The sequence below is a fragment of the Dendronephthya gigantea genome, unplaced genomic scaffold (genome assembly GCF_004324835.1).
Source record: "Dendronephthya gigantea isolate DGI-Jeju-01 unplaced genomic scaffold, DenGig_1.0 000030F, whole genome shotgun sequence".
Classification (NCBI taxonomy): Eukaryota; Metazoa; Cnidaria; class Anthozoa; order Malacalcyonacea; family Nephtheidae; genus Dendronephthya; species Dendronephthya gigantea.
Genome location: NW_021163040.1, coordinates 1,182,998 through 1,201,223, shown reverse-complemented (window position 1 = coordinate 1,201,223; position 18,226 = coordinate 1,182,998). Strand labels below are relative to the sequence as shown.

Genomic DNA, 18,226 nt, shown 5'->3' with positions numbered 1-18,226 from the left:
ATAAACCGAAGAAAAAACTAAGGCGAAAATTTGTGAGTGTGAGAGGAGTAGACTGAGGGAGCTGTTTCCCCCCCGCCTTTTCGGCCATTAAAAGTAAGATTTCTTCAAAAAATTAGAGGCGTTAGGTGATAATTAGGGATATCATAAGATAGAGCAAGGCAGGGATAAATAGGAGCAAATAAGAGCATGTGAGTACAAATAATTATAGTAATATTTTTAGAGTAAAAATAGAGAATGATATTTTTGAAGAGTAAAATTTTTGCTTTTCCACCTGATCCCCGCCCGCGGGGCGGCAACTCTCCCCGCCCCATTACTAAGTCTCTTTCTACTCGTGTACCCCACATCACCCCTACATGCATATCCGTACCTATCATTTAACTCCCCTAAATTTTCCTAAATATACCCACCATATATTTTTCTTAACCGTGATAAGAAACGGTGTCTTCTAGTTTTTGATCACCCGAACATACAATTAATAGCCAGTAATTTTACCACAACGCTAACTGGTGATTTTTTTAAACGGCTTTGCTATTCGTTTTACTTTATCCATTTCTCGAAGATGATCATAACTGATGAAAATGTTACGAGATCTGTTAAAGACAAAGCTAATTTATTCACCCCAATGTATTCTCGTTTGTCAAACACCCGAACATCTCTTATCTCTTTCAAAACTCAAGTTATTACCACTATTCGGAAAAGTGGCATACTAAACCGCCTAAAATATACAAAAAAACACTTCTCGACGTTTCGACCTAAAAGCCTTATGTATGAAAGTAAACGAGGGGGAGCACATGCATGTTTAAACATGTAACAATAAACAATGTATGCCATATTTTTTCATATTTAACTAACAGAAACATCCACTGACCATGACATAGAATTTGAATGACTTTGGATTGTAACATTACCTGTCAAGATATTGTGACATTACCTGTCTCTCATAAATCTCCTGTTGGAATTTGTGGTCTCGCCTGGCGACTACCATTTAAAATAATCTCTATGCAGTATATTATTTTCATTCATCCAACTGACAACGCTACTTTATTCAATTGAAAAGAGTAAAAAACACTGCCAATTTGGGGAACTTTAAATGCCCACCTACAGATTGCATTGAAAAGGCAACAACTTACATAAAATTGCAAATAAAGTAAATATCAAAAATCAAAACGTTCTTCACAAAAAATTATTACTGCTGCCTTTTTATTCATGATGCATCTAATCGTCTAATGATTATTCTTTATCAGAGTGGATAGGCTAAAACAGGTTTAAATTATTGATTATATACGTTAAAATTTTCAAATTATTGTTTATAATATTCTCAAATCAAAGGAATATTTAGTGATGGTTACATGTTATAGTGATTAGGTATCGAAGATTTTACTAAGTCTATATTGTTGCTAATTTACCTCATATATTTCATAAAAAAAGGATTAGCTTTCAAACGGCCAAAAGTCGTCCTACTTTGCATCACACTAAACTCCGGATTCAGAGGAATCAGTGTTTGCCTTGTCAACAGGGCTCGAGTGGAAATCTTCATCCACATCCTTCAATATTACGTTCTCATCTGTTTTGGACGATTCGTCATATATTACATTTGCAAAAGAACAAACGGTGGCGGGATAGTCTTGAACGACACATGTTTCTGCTGTCAACTGATAAAGAAAAAGATATTGTCTGTTGTATAATTATGTGATATGGCATCTGTTATATATACGAACAATAAGAAACTGGTAATTAACGCTATTGTTGATGCAACCCTATATATACTTAGCTACTGTACATACAACTACACAGAGGTAGCCCAAAGTGCGGTAGTTTCATAGTGCGGTCTTTGAGAAAGGGAACGTCAAATACAACGTGAAAATAGCAAATTAATGACGTTTGCGACGTCCAAAGATGAGCGCATTATAGATTGCCTATTGTATTATTAATTATTTTGACAAGTGTTGTACAATGTTTCATACATATATTGCGGTCGGTGACATGTCACATAATTATTATGGTCGGTTACAATAATATCAAATTATGACATTCTGAAACTGGACACAAACACTTCAGTTAGGGTTACCACGGCATGCATAGTGCTGTAAACACAGACTTTTTGTGATAGATCAATGAGTGGAAAGCTTGTGATATGATATCAATCAAAAAAGGAAATTATAATGCGAAACGGACACCAAAAAACAAGAAACATCAATATTAATGTTGGTTCTTAGAATCCATGTTCTTTTCTAACTCGCGTTAAGATAGCTTATTGCATTCTTAGTTGGAAAAGATCACCTTAAACAACTTTCTAGACGCACGAGTAGCAATTTACAACAATTTTTTTGCATGTGATAGAAATAGCAAATAAATCTTTTTTTGCGATTTAAAATGGTGGAGTTATTAGAAACATCTGCTTTCGACAATGAAATTTAAATTATATAATATTTTGGAGCAAAAAAAATCGGTTAATTAATATAGCTATAGTAAATTAATCACTATAATTATTAAACTTGCATTACCGCCTATTTCCATTGAGTAGACATGCATTTTATACATTTTTGGCGTAGATTTTTCCTGTCACAGCACATGTAGAAATTTGTAGAAAATTTTTCAATCACATTTTGTCTAATTCGTGTGATTACAGCTTGTGCTATTTAGTCGCCCCATAGCTAGCGCTATAAGTGCAAAAACAAAACCACACCAACTTCAGCTGTTAGTTTAACACTGCAAATAGGCGTCTATTTAGCACCAAAGATCGTGCTAATTTGACAGCTTATTTCGCAGTGTCAATTTAGCACCCGAAATGGTATTATTCTGTACCTTTTTATTTGACACCTTTTTTCGTGCTAATTTTGAGTAAAGGTCAATGTCGCCAATGTCAGTTCGTTTGGTAGCCACATATTTCAGATGTTGTGACCATGCATGGAATAGCCAATAAAACTTAACCATTTCAGACCATGTGACTTGAAATAGTTAATTTGCATACAAGCTGAAAAGGTCTATTGTCTTTACAGTCTGTTAACATGAATATACGAAAATTGCCCCCCCCCCAATTATCGATGCTGGCTACGCCACTGATGAAAATAATAAAAACAAACGAACCTTTTCTCTCTTTTTCGTGCTTTTGTTCGGTATAAACACACGTTTCCACCGACGACGTACCAAAACGATACCTAGATTCGAGAAAAAGCGGAAGTTTTGAAGCTTGCACATGGTAAAAATTCGTCTGTGTTAATAATCTTGTGTATACGTTGAGCCTCGAAATGGCTATTTCACAGTTGTCAGATGTGTATTGAAGATTGAAGAATGCGTTTCATGCAGAGGAAAAATAGAACCTTTAAAACTTATTCAATAGTATTCTCTTTGATATAGCGATACAGAAATGCACAATTGGGCACCAGTGATTATATTTTCGGTTTGAAACTTCATAAACACCAATTTCTGTGGTGTGGTTATTTGACATTAATTATAGTGATCATATGTACAAGAACGGATGGTAAATTTGAAATAACCTGTAACAAAAAGAAGTAGGAAAAATCCGCCAAGTGACAAACCAATAATCAGTTGTGTTTTTGATTCAGTTCCATGATCGTCACCAGCGAGATTATCAAAAACTGCTTTTGTTGTGGATTCTTCTTTTGTGGTGGCGTCTTTTGCTTTGGCCGTTGGTAATTCAATTTCTCCTACCAAAGAGAACATGCAGTACAATAGGAATTCGACAATGGAACTGGTATTATATGCATTTGCATTTTTCACAAACTTTCCAGTTTGGTCTTTCATGTTTCTATACTTCGCTATTACCTAAACCCATTTATTATATGTGTATAGAGATTTATGCACAGCAGAATGATGAAATAAAAATCGTATTTCACTGTGTAAATTAATTTCATGCATTTTGATTGGACGTACGATATTTTTCACGTGTGAAAAAATGCCATACACGGCTTTTGATTGGACGTACGATATTCTTCACACGTGAAAAATTGTCGTATGTCATTTTGGCGGCAATTTGTTTACATTTTCTTTCAAGATGGCGTCGAAATATAGGAGTGAAATTCAAAACATAATTCTCATATTCAAGATATTTTTACATTTAGCACATTCTCAAATCTTTCGGAAAGAATATCTATTAACTTCTATTGAACAAAATTACAAAGAAACTGAACGGTATTAAGCATGTTTTGATGGATAAAGTTTCGATTTTGTTGCTCGCTGTGTTTTTGTATATTAAAAGCGTGTCGTTGTCAAATTGATCTCTATACATATTTAATAAACAAATTACTTCATGGTTGGCTCGTTTGTACAATTTTTATTATGCACTCGTTGCGAAGGATCGCAAACTCACTCGTTCGCTACGCTCACTCGTTCGTATTGCGATCCTTCACAACTTGTGCATAAAAATCGTACGTACTCGCCAACCATGAAGTAATCTCTATATATCCCCCTATACCGTATAAACTTTTATTCCTATAAAAAAGGATCTAAAAGTTGTACGTATTTCGCGCAGACGTTATCTGCTTACCTATCAAACATTGTCTTGGGTCTAAAGCTCCTTCCCTTTTCGTTACATGATTTTCAGGACATGGTATACATCGTAGTTTTCCTTCGTGTGGCTGGTACTCGTCCTTGGGACATGGCATGCAGTAACCAATTCCTTTTTCGACTACACCATAGTGACCCGCCTTGCAAATTACTAAGGGTCAACAAAAAGTGATAAAAAATAATCAAGATTAGTCGAAGGTATAGGATCTTTTGTAAAACAGATTCGGCGGTTAATAGCGACGTATCATCTACATGCTAACATGCAATACCGCGTCCATTATACTATATTATTAGGTATGATAATAAAACCATATCCATAAAACTATGAAGAAATAAGATTTTCATGTCATTCCACAAATATCAATCACTGGAAATAATTTGCTTAATGGACTTAACTGGATTTGTTAAAAGGTTTGTTGGGCTGTCATATTTATTCTAAGAATTCGTTGGCAAATCTCTTGCTACGATATTGATACATAAATACAGTCAGACTAATTGATTTTATATATTCAGAAAATTAGCTAGTTTAAAAATTCGCGTAGTTATATTTTTACAAATAAATTTTCCCAGCAACAAAAGATCTTACCTTTGCACTGGGAATGATCATATGATCCTGCGTTCCAGGTATAGTAAATCCTCTGGGACAACGATCACAAGATATTTTGCCTGATTCCGATTGATAGGAGCCCAATGGACAAGGTATGCATGACGCTATTTCTTCAGTTTTGAGTACAGCATGATATCCGGGTGGACAATCCACTTTTTAAAATATATGTCGTGAAAAATATGGTATAATCGTATGTTGAGAAAGCGGTAAATACACCTATATTATTATTAATATTGTTTGCGAATAAACTAACAGGAGGTGGTACCTCTCATAGGTTTTTGAGATTCCCTACTCAGATTATTTTTGGTTATATCCTGCTATTACTGCATGAAAAGGAATTGTTGAAAGCTAAATGGTTAATTCTCTTCCTGTGCAAAAATTAAATGCCTAGACTTATTACGTCATGATACTTCAGTGCTCCATGGTAAAATTATTATCTCATATTTGCATCTTACCGCATTTAAAATCTCTTTGAACCAGGACCTGAGAAATCGGACATATCAATGAAAATTTGTAAACAGCAATGCTGTTTTTCTCTGCATAATACATGTTGTTAGCTATCCAGAAATACAGTGAACCATTGTTAGTCGCTGTGACTAACCCTCTCATTCTTTCGTTTAGTGACTGAGAAGCATTGACAACTCTTTCGGCGTTGGCTTTAAAATCGTTGTAAACGGTAGTGTTGGTGGTCATATTTTTACCAACGTATTGAAATTTCCACGAGCATATCCCGACAACCTCGGCATCATTTTTAGACCTTCCCAACTGACAGTCGATCGGTCGTAAGTTTTTTACGTGAATTCCATCGCCAAAGAATTCGAAAGAAGACATTTTGCTAAGGATTAAATTTTTAATCCCTTCATAACCCGATGATTCGACACTTGAGTTGCCTCGATTCGCTTGTTTGATCAAAGAAAACGACAGGACTGCTGATGGCACGGGAAGAGTAAAAGACAGGGCTTTAACAAAACTTACGCGCGACGAAGTTACACCGTACGCATTAGAAACTCGACAGAAATACCAGCCTTCGTTTTCGCGTTTCATTGGTGAAAATCCCAGATACGAAAAGGTTTCGTTATACAGTATTTCAAATGATAAAGAATTAGCAGGTTTAAACCACCATTCGTGGGAGATAAAATTGTCAGTCTCTTTAACTTTACATAGAAGTTCGTCATCCTCGCCTATTACAACTGCCAGATACCTTTCAGACTGGTCGGTAATGATCGGAGGAGGATGGATAGTAACAATGGCAGGTATTGATCTTTCTATCGCTATGTGGTTGGACACGATGCAAGTATAATTTCCACTGTTTGATGTGGTTGTATTTTTTAACACTAGCACGTTGGATCTTTGATGCGGGATAACCTCCCCGTTGAATGTCCAAGAATATATTAGCGCCGTTCCAGTAGCATTGCAGTTCAACACCAATTTTTTTCCAACTCTTAATTCAGTAACAGGGTCTGGATGTCTTGTAATGTTAGGGGATTGAGCGCAAACGTCCTCCAGCTCAGTCATTTCTTTCAATATATCCAAAATCCTTGACGACACATTCAAGGCTGCGTGAATAGAAATATCGAAGGAATCTGATAAATCGTCAAGTGCAGTCCTAAGACTTGGGATCTGACGTCGAATGCGACCTGCCGTTTCCGTCTCAACCACAGAGAACATTTGGGCCAAGCTATCGAGAATGTGTTGCATACAATCCTTCATTCCACTACATTCGTAATGTAGGCGTGAAGAATTGAACATGCTTTCCATGGCAACAAACCAGTTTTGCACAAGAAGCTTATTTGTGGAATTGAAATCCTCATAGTTTTGTCTCTTTTCTTCTGATTCAAGCTCCAATGCCTCCGACATCTCAGGATCATCCAAAGTAAAGTTGAAAGACGTTATTTGATTCCAAGAAAACTTGGATGATGCTAGCAGATTAGTCAAATTTAAACTTGTCTTCTCGCTTTGGGATAATTCTTTTTCAACAGACCAAATTTCCGAAGACAATTTGTAAAGTGATATGGCCACGTTATGTAACATTGCGTGGTAATTTTTGAAATTTGCGCAATAAGCATGGTATTTCTTAAGAGAATGAAGAAACGGATCTTGTTCAAACGTGCTGGTGTCTACTATTGAACGTCTTCTTCTGGATTTACTGTAAATATTCCCAATTACATCACGCACGATTTCTTCAGATATGCTTTTAAGAGATACGTTGAATTGAGAAAAATCGAGTACGGTTGATATCCGTCGCAGTGTTCCATTCGCTTGAAATGAGATAGCGACCGGCAATAATTTACTGTTGTCTTTGCCAAAAACTTTTGTTTCAAAGCGTATTTCTATCAACTTTATTCCATCAAATGAACCCAACTTTTCGTTGAATAGCGATTTTATTCTTAGAGGTGCGGAGAGCATACCGACAAGGTTATCTTTGGCCTCGATTGTTCTATCGTATGCTTTCTGAAGGTTTTTGGCAGCTTTTTCTGTCGTATTTAACCAACGTTGCTCTCTTGCTAGGACACTATATATTCTCTGCCTTTTTATATTCCAGAAAGAAATGTTTGACTTTGTATACTCCAAATCTTTTAAGATATTTGCCCCCTCCGATTGCGTTTTTGATATTTTCTGTAAAGCATTGACTCTTGCCTTTTTACAAAGGACATTCTCCGCAACACAGGTAACATTAACGACAAAGGATGCACAGGACACGTTTCTGCAACAGCTTTTTTCAATCGTTTTCGACATTCTCTCTATCAAGCACGGTTGCTTGCATATGTACGGGGTATGTGTGTATTTGTACTCGTATCTTCCTCTAACGCATGGTACTTTCTCGTCTTTGCAGTTCCATTTTCCATCTTTTTGTTTTCGGTGGCATTTTATAGAATTTTGATAAGCCCCCCCGGCATAATTTCTTCCAATTTTAACTGCGGTTTCCTTTGAAAAAATTTTATCAAAAGAAGGTAGAGAACTGTCTCCGGCTATGCCTCCACTATAAGCTTTCCGTACTGAAGCACAAATTGCATCTCCGACTCTTCCAGTATCTACCAGTGTTGTGAGACCAACTGCTATAGCGCTAGAAAATGGTGGTGGTACTCCGAATCCGGTAGCCAGAGATTTTATGCCCGTCGAAATGCCCGCTTTAATGAACCCTGAAAGTCTCTTCCCAAATACCGTTTTGAAAAACCCATTGGTGCTGTGAATTCTTTTGCAGTTTTCTTTACCGCAAGATGCAACTTCAGAAAGAGGTGGAACACGGTGCTGTTTTGTATGGGAACAAGTTGCTGGACACGTTCCCATAGAGTTTCCAATAATGTATTCGTAGCAGGTTGTACAGGACACGCCTTTGTGACAAACCTTCGGACACTTTTTCACCTTGCACATGTCATCTAAATCTGAACTTAATTGATCAAGCTCTTTCGAATAATTCCTTGCCTGAATTTTCAGGAATTTTAAACGGATTTGGGCCATTCTTAAGTTTTCCGATATTGACGCGTAGTCGCTGTTTAGTTGCTGTAACGTGTTCAGTGATTTTGTCTTTAATAGCAGTACTTTCTCTAATCTAGTATGTGCCCGTTTCACTGTTTCATCGACTGCTTCTATACGCTTTGAGGCCTGCGATATAATGTTTTTCGCAAATGAAGCAAGTTCTCCCCTTAACGCAGTCGCAAAATCGGTTCCATCTTTGTTTCTTTCAAATCGACCCTCAACATTGAAGATTTGATTTTCCCAAGGCAATAGTCTAGACGAGCAATCCATACTCGCGTCGAATAATCCGTGCAATTTACCACTTGTTTTAAACTTTAATCCTTCGTACGAAATGCTAACATTTAACAACTTCTCCACGCCTAAAATTTTAGAAATTGCACAGAACGATCCTGCAAGGCTTGGAAAATGTCGTGAAAATGTAAATCGAACATTCATGGACCCACCAGGGTAGGGTTTGAATATGCCAAATGTTTCGTTTTTCGATTCAGCGCACGATCCAATGAGGTGAACACTCTCGTCGGTTGACTTGTTAGCACTTTCGGCATTGTTATTATTACGAAGTGGTCTGCCCATAAAAAGATTCAACTGCATTGGCTGAAATTTTAAATCACCAATTCTTAAGTTGCCGCGAAAGACACAACTTAGTCCGTTGGAAACTTCTACATGATGAAAACTATTCTTTTCCTTATACAAGTTGGTGTCAAGAAAACATGAAATTGTCCTATTGGCACTCATATAGAGAAATGTTTCAAAGGATGTGTTAAGAAATGGATCTTTTTCCATAATAGTCCTGAGAAAGAATCCTTTTTTTCCTTGATGTATTTCGTTGCTGTCTACAGAAACAAATATACAAATCAGTAGCGTAGCCAGTTCGATAATTGGGGCGCCCATATTCATATATTCGTGGCACGCAAGATTAATTTCTTTTAAAATGAATTGTCTTTACAGTCTGTAAAAATGGAACACGACAAATGTATACACGTATATTTGTGTAACTATTGGAAATATTTTAGTAATTATCATAGCAGTGCACTGCTGTGTTTTCATAATTATGTTCAGGGTGTTGGCAACGTAGAGTTGAATCGCCATTTTTTTAACCTCGAGATCATCCGCTTTATATGAACACAATTAATACTGTTTGTTGGTTTTAAATTTCTATCGTCCTAAATTAACACAAAACGAGATTTAAGTATCATTAATAACCCATGAAGAACGTTTGATACAGGATAGGTGCGAGATTCGATTAAATTATTTTTAATAGACTATACGGTGGATCTGAATATGCAATTGCAAATAGCTACACATAACTTTTCAATTATAAGCGCACCTTCGAAAGTCCCAATATAGAGAACGCGGCCACGATGGAAAAATGTATTATGTTAAATAAAATTTAAGAATCTAGAACATTGTAGAAGAGTGAATCACAAAAGTACATATAGCTACAGTATGTTAATACCTCCGAAACCAGCATAATTAACTGATTCTTGTCGTTTGAAACGGAGGTTGACCGTCTTTCCTTGCATTTGGAATAAAATCGTGAGAGAGATTTTACCATATAGGTCAACATCCCATTGCTGATATAACGGGGAATCTAAGATCTAAAAGAAAATTGAAAGGCATCGATTAATACATAACAGAAGCTTAAATCCGCGCCAGGAGCAGAGATAAATAAGAAATAAATAGAGAAGCTTAATAAATTTTCTTTTCAAGCTCCCCCCAAGCTTCACCTCATTTTTGCCATTTATTAAATCACTACTTCCGAGCATTCGCGGACAACCTCGAATGCTGCAGAAATTCCGGAACAGTTTAATTAGCAAAACGGTAAATTTAGAGGATATTATTATTAATATCATTATTCCTATAGAAAAAAAATTCCAAACCTTGTTAATATTTTCCACGTGAGTAATGATAGTTCCATCAAATTGCATTCTTAAATCAGCGGCGAAAGTTGTATTCTTGAAATGTTTTTCAAGCGACGTTACCGCTGCAAACGTACCGTCTGACGAAGATTTAACGTTGAAGAATTTGTCACCGTCCCAAAAGCCATTCTTTTTTGGTCTTTCTATTGAATTGTTCTTGGAAATCTGAAGGGAAAAAAATTCAAAACTCCACCCGAACTTATTAATCTGCGTCAAAAAAGAAATGTTTTTTATAACGTCGTTTTCCAAAGAAGAACGCAAGAGAACATTCGATGGCAATTTTCCGTCGAGTTCCACAGCCAAAGCGATCGGATTAGATTTAAAAATATCAGTATTGTTCTCCACGGTGATATTCAAATTGTTTGTGGAAAGCATGGAATAAAAAGATTCGTCGACTACCGGTAGACCTTTCCCAATGCTTGCCGTGCGCATATTTTTTCCATTTAGGAAGTATGTCTTCTTTTCCGAGGAGTACATCGTTTTAACCGAATTTGCCTCACTCAACGTAATTTTTATCCACGATGGCAAGCTATTCTTTATAGCATCAATGAATGATTTAGCCAGAACACGTGATCTTAAAAGTGACCCTATACTATAAAGAACGACGTCATTGTCGACACAGGTGGTCGCATCAGAAATTATGCTTGTGTTTGGTAGATTTAGACCAACTAGGGATAAAGGTAATTTGCTAGAGTTACTGACATAAATACTGACTATGCCTTCGGTCACTGACAACGGTCCAAAAGAAACGAAAGAAGATGTTGAAGAAACCACAATGGGAAGTTTTGATCCATGAACAACTCCGATTTGCTTTTTGTGGCAACCAGCTGGAAAAGGAAATATGTTGTTCCCCATTTGAAAAGTATCAGTTGAATTTTTAGGTGAGCTCACAAAAAGAGTATCTTCTTCAGGCAAAGAATATTCTCCCGCGCTTGGACCAGATAGCGAATACTTAATGAAATAAAGCCCTTCTTTTTTAGCTTTCACCGTTACAGACTGATTCAATGAACTATTGCTATGAAAAACAAGCACAGATGGAGTGAAATCAAGATTACGATTAATTAGATGTAGTATGACTTGGTTGGTCGGTTGTAACGCGATGATCGTTATTGGTGGGGAGACAACATTGGGGAGTATGGTGGGGTACTCAAAAATTGTAAAGAAAGCGATTTCACAGTTAGTGCCCTTGTATCCAGTGCTGGAACAGTCACATTTATAGGAGTCCTCATTGACTATGGAACATTTTCCTTCGTGAAAACAGGGGTTGGGTCGACAAACTTCAATTTCTAAAAAACAATATTGTTACATTAATAAATTAATGTGATTTTAATGCGACTTGATGAAAAAATCCAGTAAGGACTAGTAACAGAAAGAATGTTAACCTTATTTGCACTGGTATTTTTAGTTCTAACATATGGAGAGGGGAGGGGCTGATACCAATCTGTTGTAGAAAACACATTTTTCATCGACGTGGTCGCAGTCTAATTTTAACAAAATTCTAAACAATATTCGTAATATAAATGCCCCATAATTATTGTACTCGCGGTAGGATAATACCTATAGCTAGGTATACTCATATGTTAGTGTCACGATTAGCATTTAAAAATTAACCTTTGCAGGAAACGTTAGTTGGTTGCCAAAGTCCATTAGCATCACAGGTAATTACGTCAGTGTCAATGCGATACCCATCATTGCAGCCAAGCGAGCATTTTGAGCCATAATGAGTGGAACACGGGGAGTACACGAAGCCATTGGACGGTCTTTTGGGATTTACACAATGAGTTACTAAAATTACAAAATTACAAATTTTATAATTATGATGTAACTTGGATTTTATTAATGAAGAACTGATAAATATGCTCCACCGTTTAATAGTCACTCGTCATAACATATGGACCAATCAGTGACGGGTAAAACGTAAAGATATGCATACAAACAGATTTGCAATTACCCATTCAATTGGGTAATTTGAATAACATGCATAATTATTCATTATCAATGAAAGTCTTTCAATCTTAAAACATATTTTAATTTTATATGTGTATTTAAGAAGTTGTGCACGAAATATCCAAAACCATGATAAATATATGCCATTGCCCGGGCGCTGCAGTTATTGTACAGATATTTTGCATCTGTAGGAGGAGATGGGTTCGAAATTCTACTAAAGTCAGTTGTCAATTTCTTGCCGCGGAAACTAGGAAGAATTTTGTTTTCGACTAATCAGCAAATTTGTTTACATTTTCAATAATCCAATCAGAAACATAAATAATATGGATTATTTCCGGTAAAAAGGTTTTATTTCATGTTTAATGAAACTACACTCGTAGTGGGGATATTCCATCATATTCAAAATGCTGAAAAACTTCCAATTTTTAATAACAAAATTAGTTCTTGGAAAGAAATTTGAACCAAATCTGTCGAATGTCTTTAATTAGCAATACAACACTAAAAACGTACTTTTACATTCGGTATCATTTCCAGTCCATTGTTTATTTGAGCCGCATGTTCTGTCCACGGACCCAATTAAATTGTAGCCATGCAGACAGCCAAAGTTACATCTATCATCCGTCCAGTAACCAGTACAGTTCTTTATTCCATTTAAAGGCTTGTGTAACGGAAAACATGGTCGACCTGTCCATAATAAAGTAATTGGATGAAAAGAGAGGAACCATATAGTGGACTACGTTTCCTCTTAAAGAATTCACTGCATGTCATTTAATTTACAGTAATAGAATTTAATGTAAAGTACTGTAGTAGCCTAAATGTGCTTTTTAGCAGTAAATCTGTTTTTTTCCTTAAAATATAAGAAAATTGTTGCGTCTAGTTTTTACTCGCTATATTCCGAATTGCGCAATAAATCAAAATATGACAGTTGTTCTGAAACTTGAACTCAAACTTGAAATTTCGAAATAGGAAACATCCTACAGTTCCTACTATAATTCAAGGTGAATTTTTCTATTGAAGAATTCAAAGTTATACCTATACAACTTTTTCGATCGAGACGTAGATCAAACCCTGCCCTGCAGGAACACTTGTAGCTTCCTGGAGTGTTTGAACATATGTGGTGACAGTAATCCACTTGCTTTGAACACTCGTCGATATCTACCATTAGATGTAATTTCAAATTAGAACAGTCAACTTTCCTTTCCTGGTAGCGTTGACATCATGTATTCAACTAATGATTTTGGTATAGTGATATGTTAATCATTGAATAAATTATTTAAATATTTTATATTTAAATAAATATTATATGAAGAAGTGTTTTACCAATACAAGACGTTTGATCCGTGCCAAGGAAGTAGCCTTTTCTACAGGAACAATTAAAGCCGCCAATTGTATTCGTACAATCTTGAGCACACCCAGATATATTCTCCAAACATTCATTTATCTCTGTAGAGAAGGATAGATATCCATCAATTTGGATACTCATCGTTGCAAATTTTAGTCTCCTGCATGGCTAGGCTGTTTGGGGTGGCTTTTTAAAAACAACTATCCGCAGGAATAAAAAATAGCATCTTTAACGTAGCTTTGCCAGAGAACATATGCATTATAAGTAATTAGATTTGGAAAAGATATTTTGGAAATCATATGCACATCGTAGCTACTTTAAGGAACTTTTCCAGAGAGACAAAGAACTTTTTGGAAAAAAATGTACAAATATGCTATTAACAGAGAAAAGACTTCCCCCCTGGTGGTTGTTATTTTGAAACAAATTTCCTTTAATTGTGAAAACTCTGGGTTTCTGCGCTAACTATAGTTCAGATACCTTGTGTTTTAATGCGAGTATATATACTAAAATCTGTTTACAATCGCAAAACTCGCAATCAATTATTAATGCAGCAAAACAATTTTGGAGGAAGTGGAAGAGTAATAGTCTAATACGACTAATAGCTTGCGAGCTGAAAACGTGGTAAATTTTGTCAAATCATGCACGTGCCATTTTTGGAGGTCATCGTGGTCATGATAAAACTGGAAATAAAACTTATTTCTTCTTCAATAATGCGAGCTATAATATATATAGTACCGCTACATGTCTTCACATCAGTATTCAGTCTATATCCCCGTGAACAGGAACACGTGTAACCTCCAGGCCAGTTTATACAGTGTTGTTCACATCCGTGTACATTGCCCTCGCATTCATCATGATCTATATAACAAAGTTTGAAAAAGTGACATCGAAAGTTTAAGGAAATAGATTATAGAGGTTCTAGGCTAAAATTTTTGGGAGATCAATTTCGACATATTAGCATATACAGGCAGGAACACAGCAACACGTTGCTGGTATGTTTGTTCACGTTGCATATATGATTTACTGTGAGGGTCATCGATAACAACACCATACCATGTATTGCCAAATTTTGCAATTAAATCGAGAATATCTAAAGTTTGGGCCGGTACAGCTCTAGAGAATTACAAGGGAATAAGGTGGGTAATCTTCGTAATTTATTACCCGAGCAATTCTTTCCATTTGATGTAAGGTTAAATCCGCGGTTACAGCTGCACCTATATCCACCAACAAAATTGTTACATTTCATCTGGCAGCCGTGAATATAACCACTGCTTGGATTGCATTCGTCGATATCTGTAAAAATTTATTAGTTTCGCTCAGGTGTATGACTAATGATTTTATTAACGTTGTTTCAATAATGCGCTATGAATGTTTCTTTACTTGGCGATCAGGGTTGCCAGATTACTGAAAAAAGAAGCCAAACATTGTTTAAACATTAAACTGTTTTATATTATTAAACTGCGTTCTCGTATTCGCTGTTAAAGCTCCCTATAATCTACGAAAACTAGACCATCTGAAATTCAAGTTTTATAGGGTCTATTTATACATATTTGAAAGCCCAAGGAATTTCACCCAGGTTTTATGAAAAAAATATTTGATTAAATTTATTCGCGTAATTAATTTATAGTTGAAATATTCGCAGTTAAATTAATGTAGCTATAATAAATGTAAATTATTATTTTTTTGGAAAAAATGTGAAACTTTAAAATTAAAGTAAATTGCATATATTGCTTCGAAAACGTTTTTTCGTCGAAGTACGATAAGCTTCCACACTTAAATTACTCATGTTAAAAATTTTGTTTCGCCCCTTGAGATCTCGTCATTATGAATTTTTTCCATGCATTTTTTCTCACCTTTACATGAATTATTTGTCGGTAAAATGCCAAATCCGTTCACACAGGGACAACTGTAATTTCCAGGAACGTTGACGCATCTGGAGTTCGCTCCACAGGAATAGTTGCCTGCAATACACTCATCAATATCTGAAATATAGCAATTAATTTTCTATATTTTTTATATGTCAGATCCAAAACTTTTTCCAATTGTCGTTAATGTATAATTATATGAATAATAATATACGAAGGTAGGCAACTTCTTTAGAGCTGCATGACGAAGTAATCGTGCAAACAAATTGCAAAAATTATCCATATACACGCACGGATAAAAATTCGAGGAATGCTTTAACTTTTCCTTATTATTGTTTAGTATTTTTATATTTTGCGCTTGTTGACATGCAAGGCTTCCTGTACTTAATGGACTCTACTGGAAATTACCTTGCTAGCATGCATTTTTTAGCGATACCCTGAAAACTTCATATATTAATCTGGCTTGCTCGGTCTTTACCGAGAAATATCGCACCGAGATCTTTTGAAGGCATGCATTTTCACTTAAAACAAACAAGAAATACACGAATTCTCATTAGTGTTCTAGTACGCATTTGATAAACACAAAAATAAGATATTGCACGTTTAGTTTATCTAGCTAAATCTGTCTGCAGACATCTTATTAATTTCAATAGCAATTAAATTTGCCATCCAGCGTTGATTTGTGCTGTTTTCTTTCAGAATTCCTCTGTTTATCGTTGCCTAATGGATCGCCGGTCACGTCGGTCCATTACAAGAAAGTGCAGGTCGATTACGTGAAAGTATAATAGACTGCTGAAAATTCTTCTCAATTAAACACTGGCTCCATTTTGCCGGAAGTGACGTTTACCATATAAATAATAATCAATAATTGCGCGCATTCGTCAAAAAGTTTTTGAAAAAATATAAAAATTTGTTCATGCCATATTGCAAGTCTAGTTGCTCTGAGTGGAAAAAACTTGTAGGAATCCTCAATCACTATAGTTACCCAGACCAGACTCACCCCGGCAATGGTGGAAAATAGACGGTTTTTGTTAACACAATAACAAACTAAGTTTTAATATACTAGGCTATAAATATATAAAACTTCTACGATCTATCTGAAATAACCTGTCGCTAATTTACTTAGACTGAACGGAATACAAAACTTTTAGTTCATTATAGAGAACAATGCAATAGAACAATGAAACAATAGAATAAGCCAATCGACCCATTTTGTTTGCTCGGGGTAAAACGCTAATTAATAAAACATTTTGGTTTTTTGTCGCGCTCTTTGTATATTTTTTAGAATATTTTTTAAAAAAAATCAGAATCGCTTAATTAAGGATATATTCAAGACTGCATGCCTTGAAATTTTTAGAACAGAAAAATCTTGATTTTTTCTGTAGTGGACCACCCTAACAGGTGTTTGGCCGATGGTGATGAAAGGTCATCCGGTTTATATTAAGTCTGAAATATCAAAGGTTACTTTGTATTCATCTTTGGTTCACGTGCACAGCAGATGACGCAAAATTCCTACAACCAATCAGAATATTACCTGCGTAATTTGACATGAATTTAACCAATTAAAAACCAGAAATATGAACACAATAGATAAAACATGCTTGCTGAAAGTCACTGTGTTCTAAAGTTCCAACGAGGCACACTACAGATTTACAAAGCTGCGAAACTTTACCCACCCATCCACACCGTTTATCACGCAGTTGTGTCTGATTTCAGCTCATAGTATGTCTCTTAAGAGCAATTGAATTATTAAATCACCGTAAAATTGTGCAGATAATTGTTTTCGTTTGTTAAAATGTTTTTTCCATAAAAAATAATGTTACCAAATAATATTATATACACTTTGTATTTATACTAAAACAACTATTCGCCTCAGGTCGCGGTAAAAATCGCTTAATAAAAGCTTTTCCCACCTTGGCAGCTTCGCAGATCTTCTTTCAAAAAATAGCCCGAAGCACAATTGCAGGTGTAGTTACCCTGCGTGTTTCTACATCCTGGCTTGTATCCACATTGATTCTGACTTGTCGCACATTCATTGATATCTAAAGTATTCCAGTTAAATTTGTTTCATGAAAAACACCGGATGAAGCAAAAATTTTTCACGGATGACCTGAAGATATAGCGGCTTATGTAGCTACCGCAAATTCAAGTCATCGCACTATCCCAGTGTGCAGTGTCAAATTAATCTAAATTCCAAACTTATAATAGATAACTACACTGTAATAAAGGAATAAAAAATTATAGAAAATGCTTACCGCTATTACACAGAGATCCTGTCCAACCACCTGCACAACGACAAGAGTTAGGGGCGATGCATTTGCCACCATTCTTACAACCACCTGTGCATATGGCTAGTATAATAAGCAGACCATGAATCGTTAGGATAGCATACAATTTTGTAATTACCTTGTTTTAAAACTTTAATTCACAATTCTACACAGTTGTCATCGTGCGGCACTGGAATAGTGACACTTTAATTAGACTTACGTGTTAAACACTCTTTGCCTTTAGGTAGCCATCCAGGTTTGCATGAATAAATTGG

General features: G+C 35.7%; 2 protein-coding genes and 1 long non-coding RNA gene across 3 annotated transcripts; all 3 read right to left on the bottom strand.

Moving 5' to 3' along the window:
* Window positions 1-1,472: 1,472 nt before the first annotated feature.
* LOC114524170 lies at window positions 1,473-4,701 on the bottom strand. Its single transcript, XM_028545299.1, has 4 exons — window positions 4,508-4,701; window positions 3,498-3,668; window positions 3,088-3,158; window positions 1,473-1,652 (listed from the first exon to the last, which is right to left on the bottom strand). Exons 1-4 carry the CDS (start codon window positions 4,623-4,625, stop codon window positions 1,473-1,475), a joined length of 540 nt encoding a protein of 179 aa, XP_028401100.1. The 5' UTR covers window positions 4,626-4,701.
* A 4,077-nt stretch (window positions 4,702-8,778) lies between these two features.
* On the bottom strand, window positions 8,779-16,107 carry LOC114524169. Its single transcript, XM_028545298.1, has 13 exons — window positions 16,083-16,107; window positions 15,673-15,801; window positions 14,981-15,112; window positions 14,555-14,677; window positions 13,798-13,920; window positions 13,510-13,632; window positions 12,988-13,161; window positions 12,142-12,315; window positions 10,798-11,816; window positions 10,492-10,695; window positions 10,068-10,209; window positions 9,055-9,444; window positions 8,779-8,864 (listed from the first exon to the last, which is right to left on the bottom strand). Exons 1-13 carry the CDS (start codon window positions 16,105-16,107, stop codon window positions 8,779-8,781), a joined length of 2,844 nt encoding a protein of 947 aa, XP_028401099.1.
* Window positions 16,108-17,633: 1,526 nt separating this feature from the next.
* On the bottom strand, window positions 17,634-18,226 carry LOC114524139. Its single transcript, XR_003687079.1, has 3 exons — window positions 18,172-18,226; window positions 17,940-18,035; window positions 17,634-17,726 (listed from the first exon to the last, which is right to left on the bottom strand). It is a non-coding gene; the product is annotated as an uncharacterized LOC114524139 (long non-coding RNA).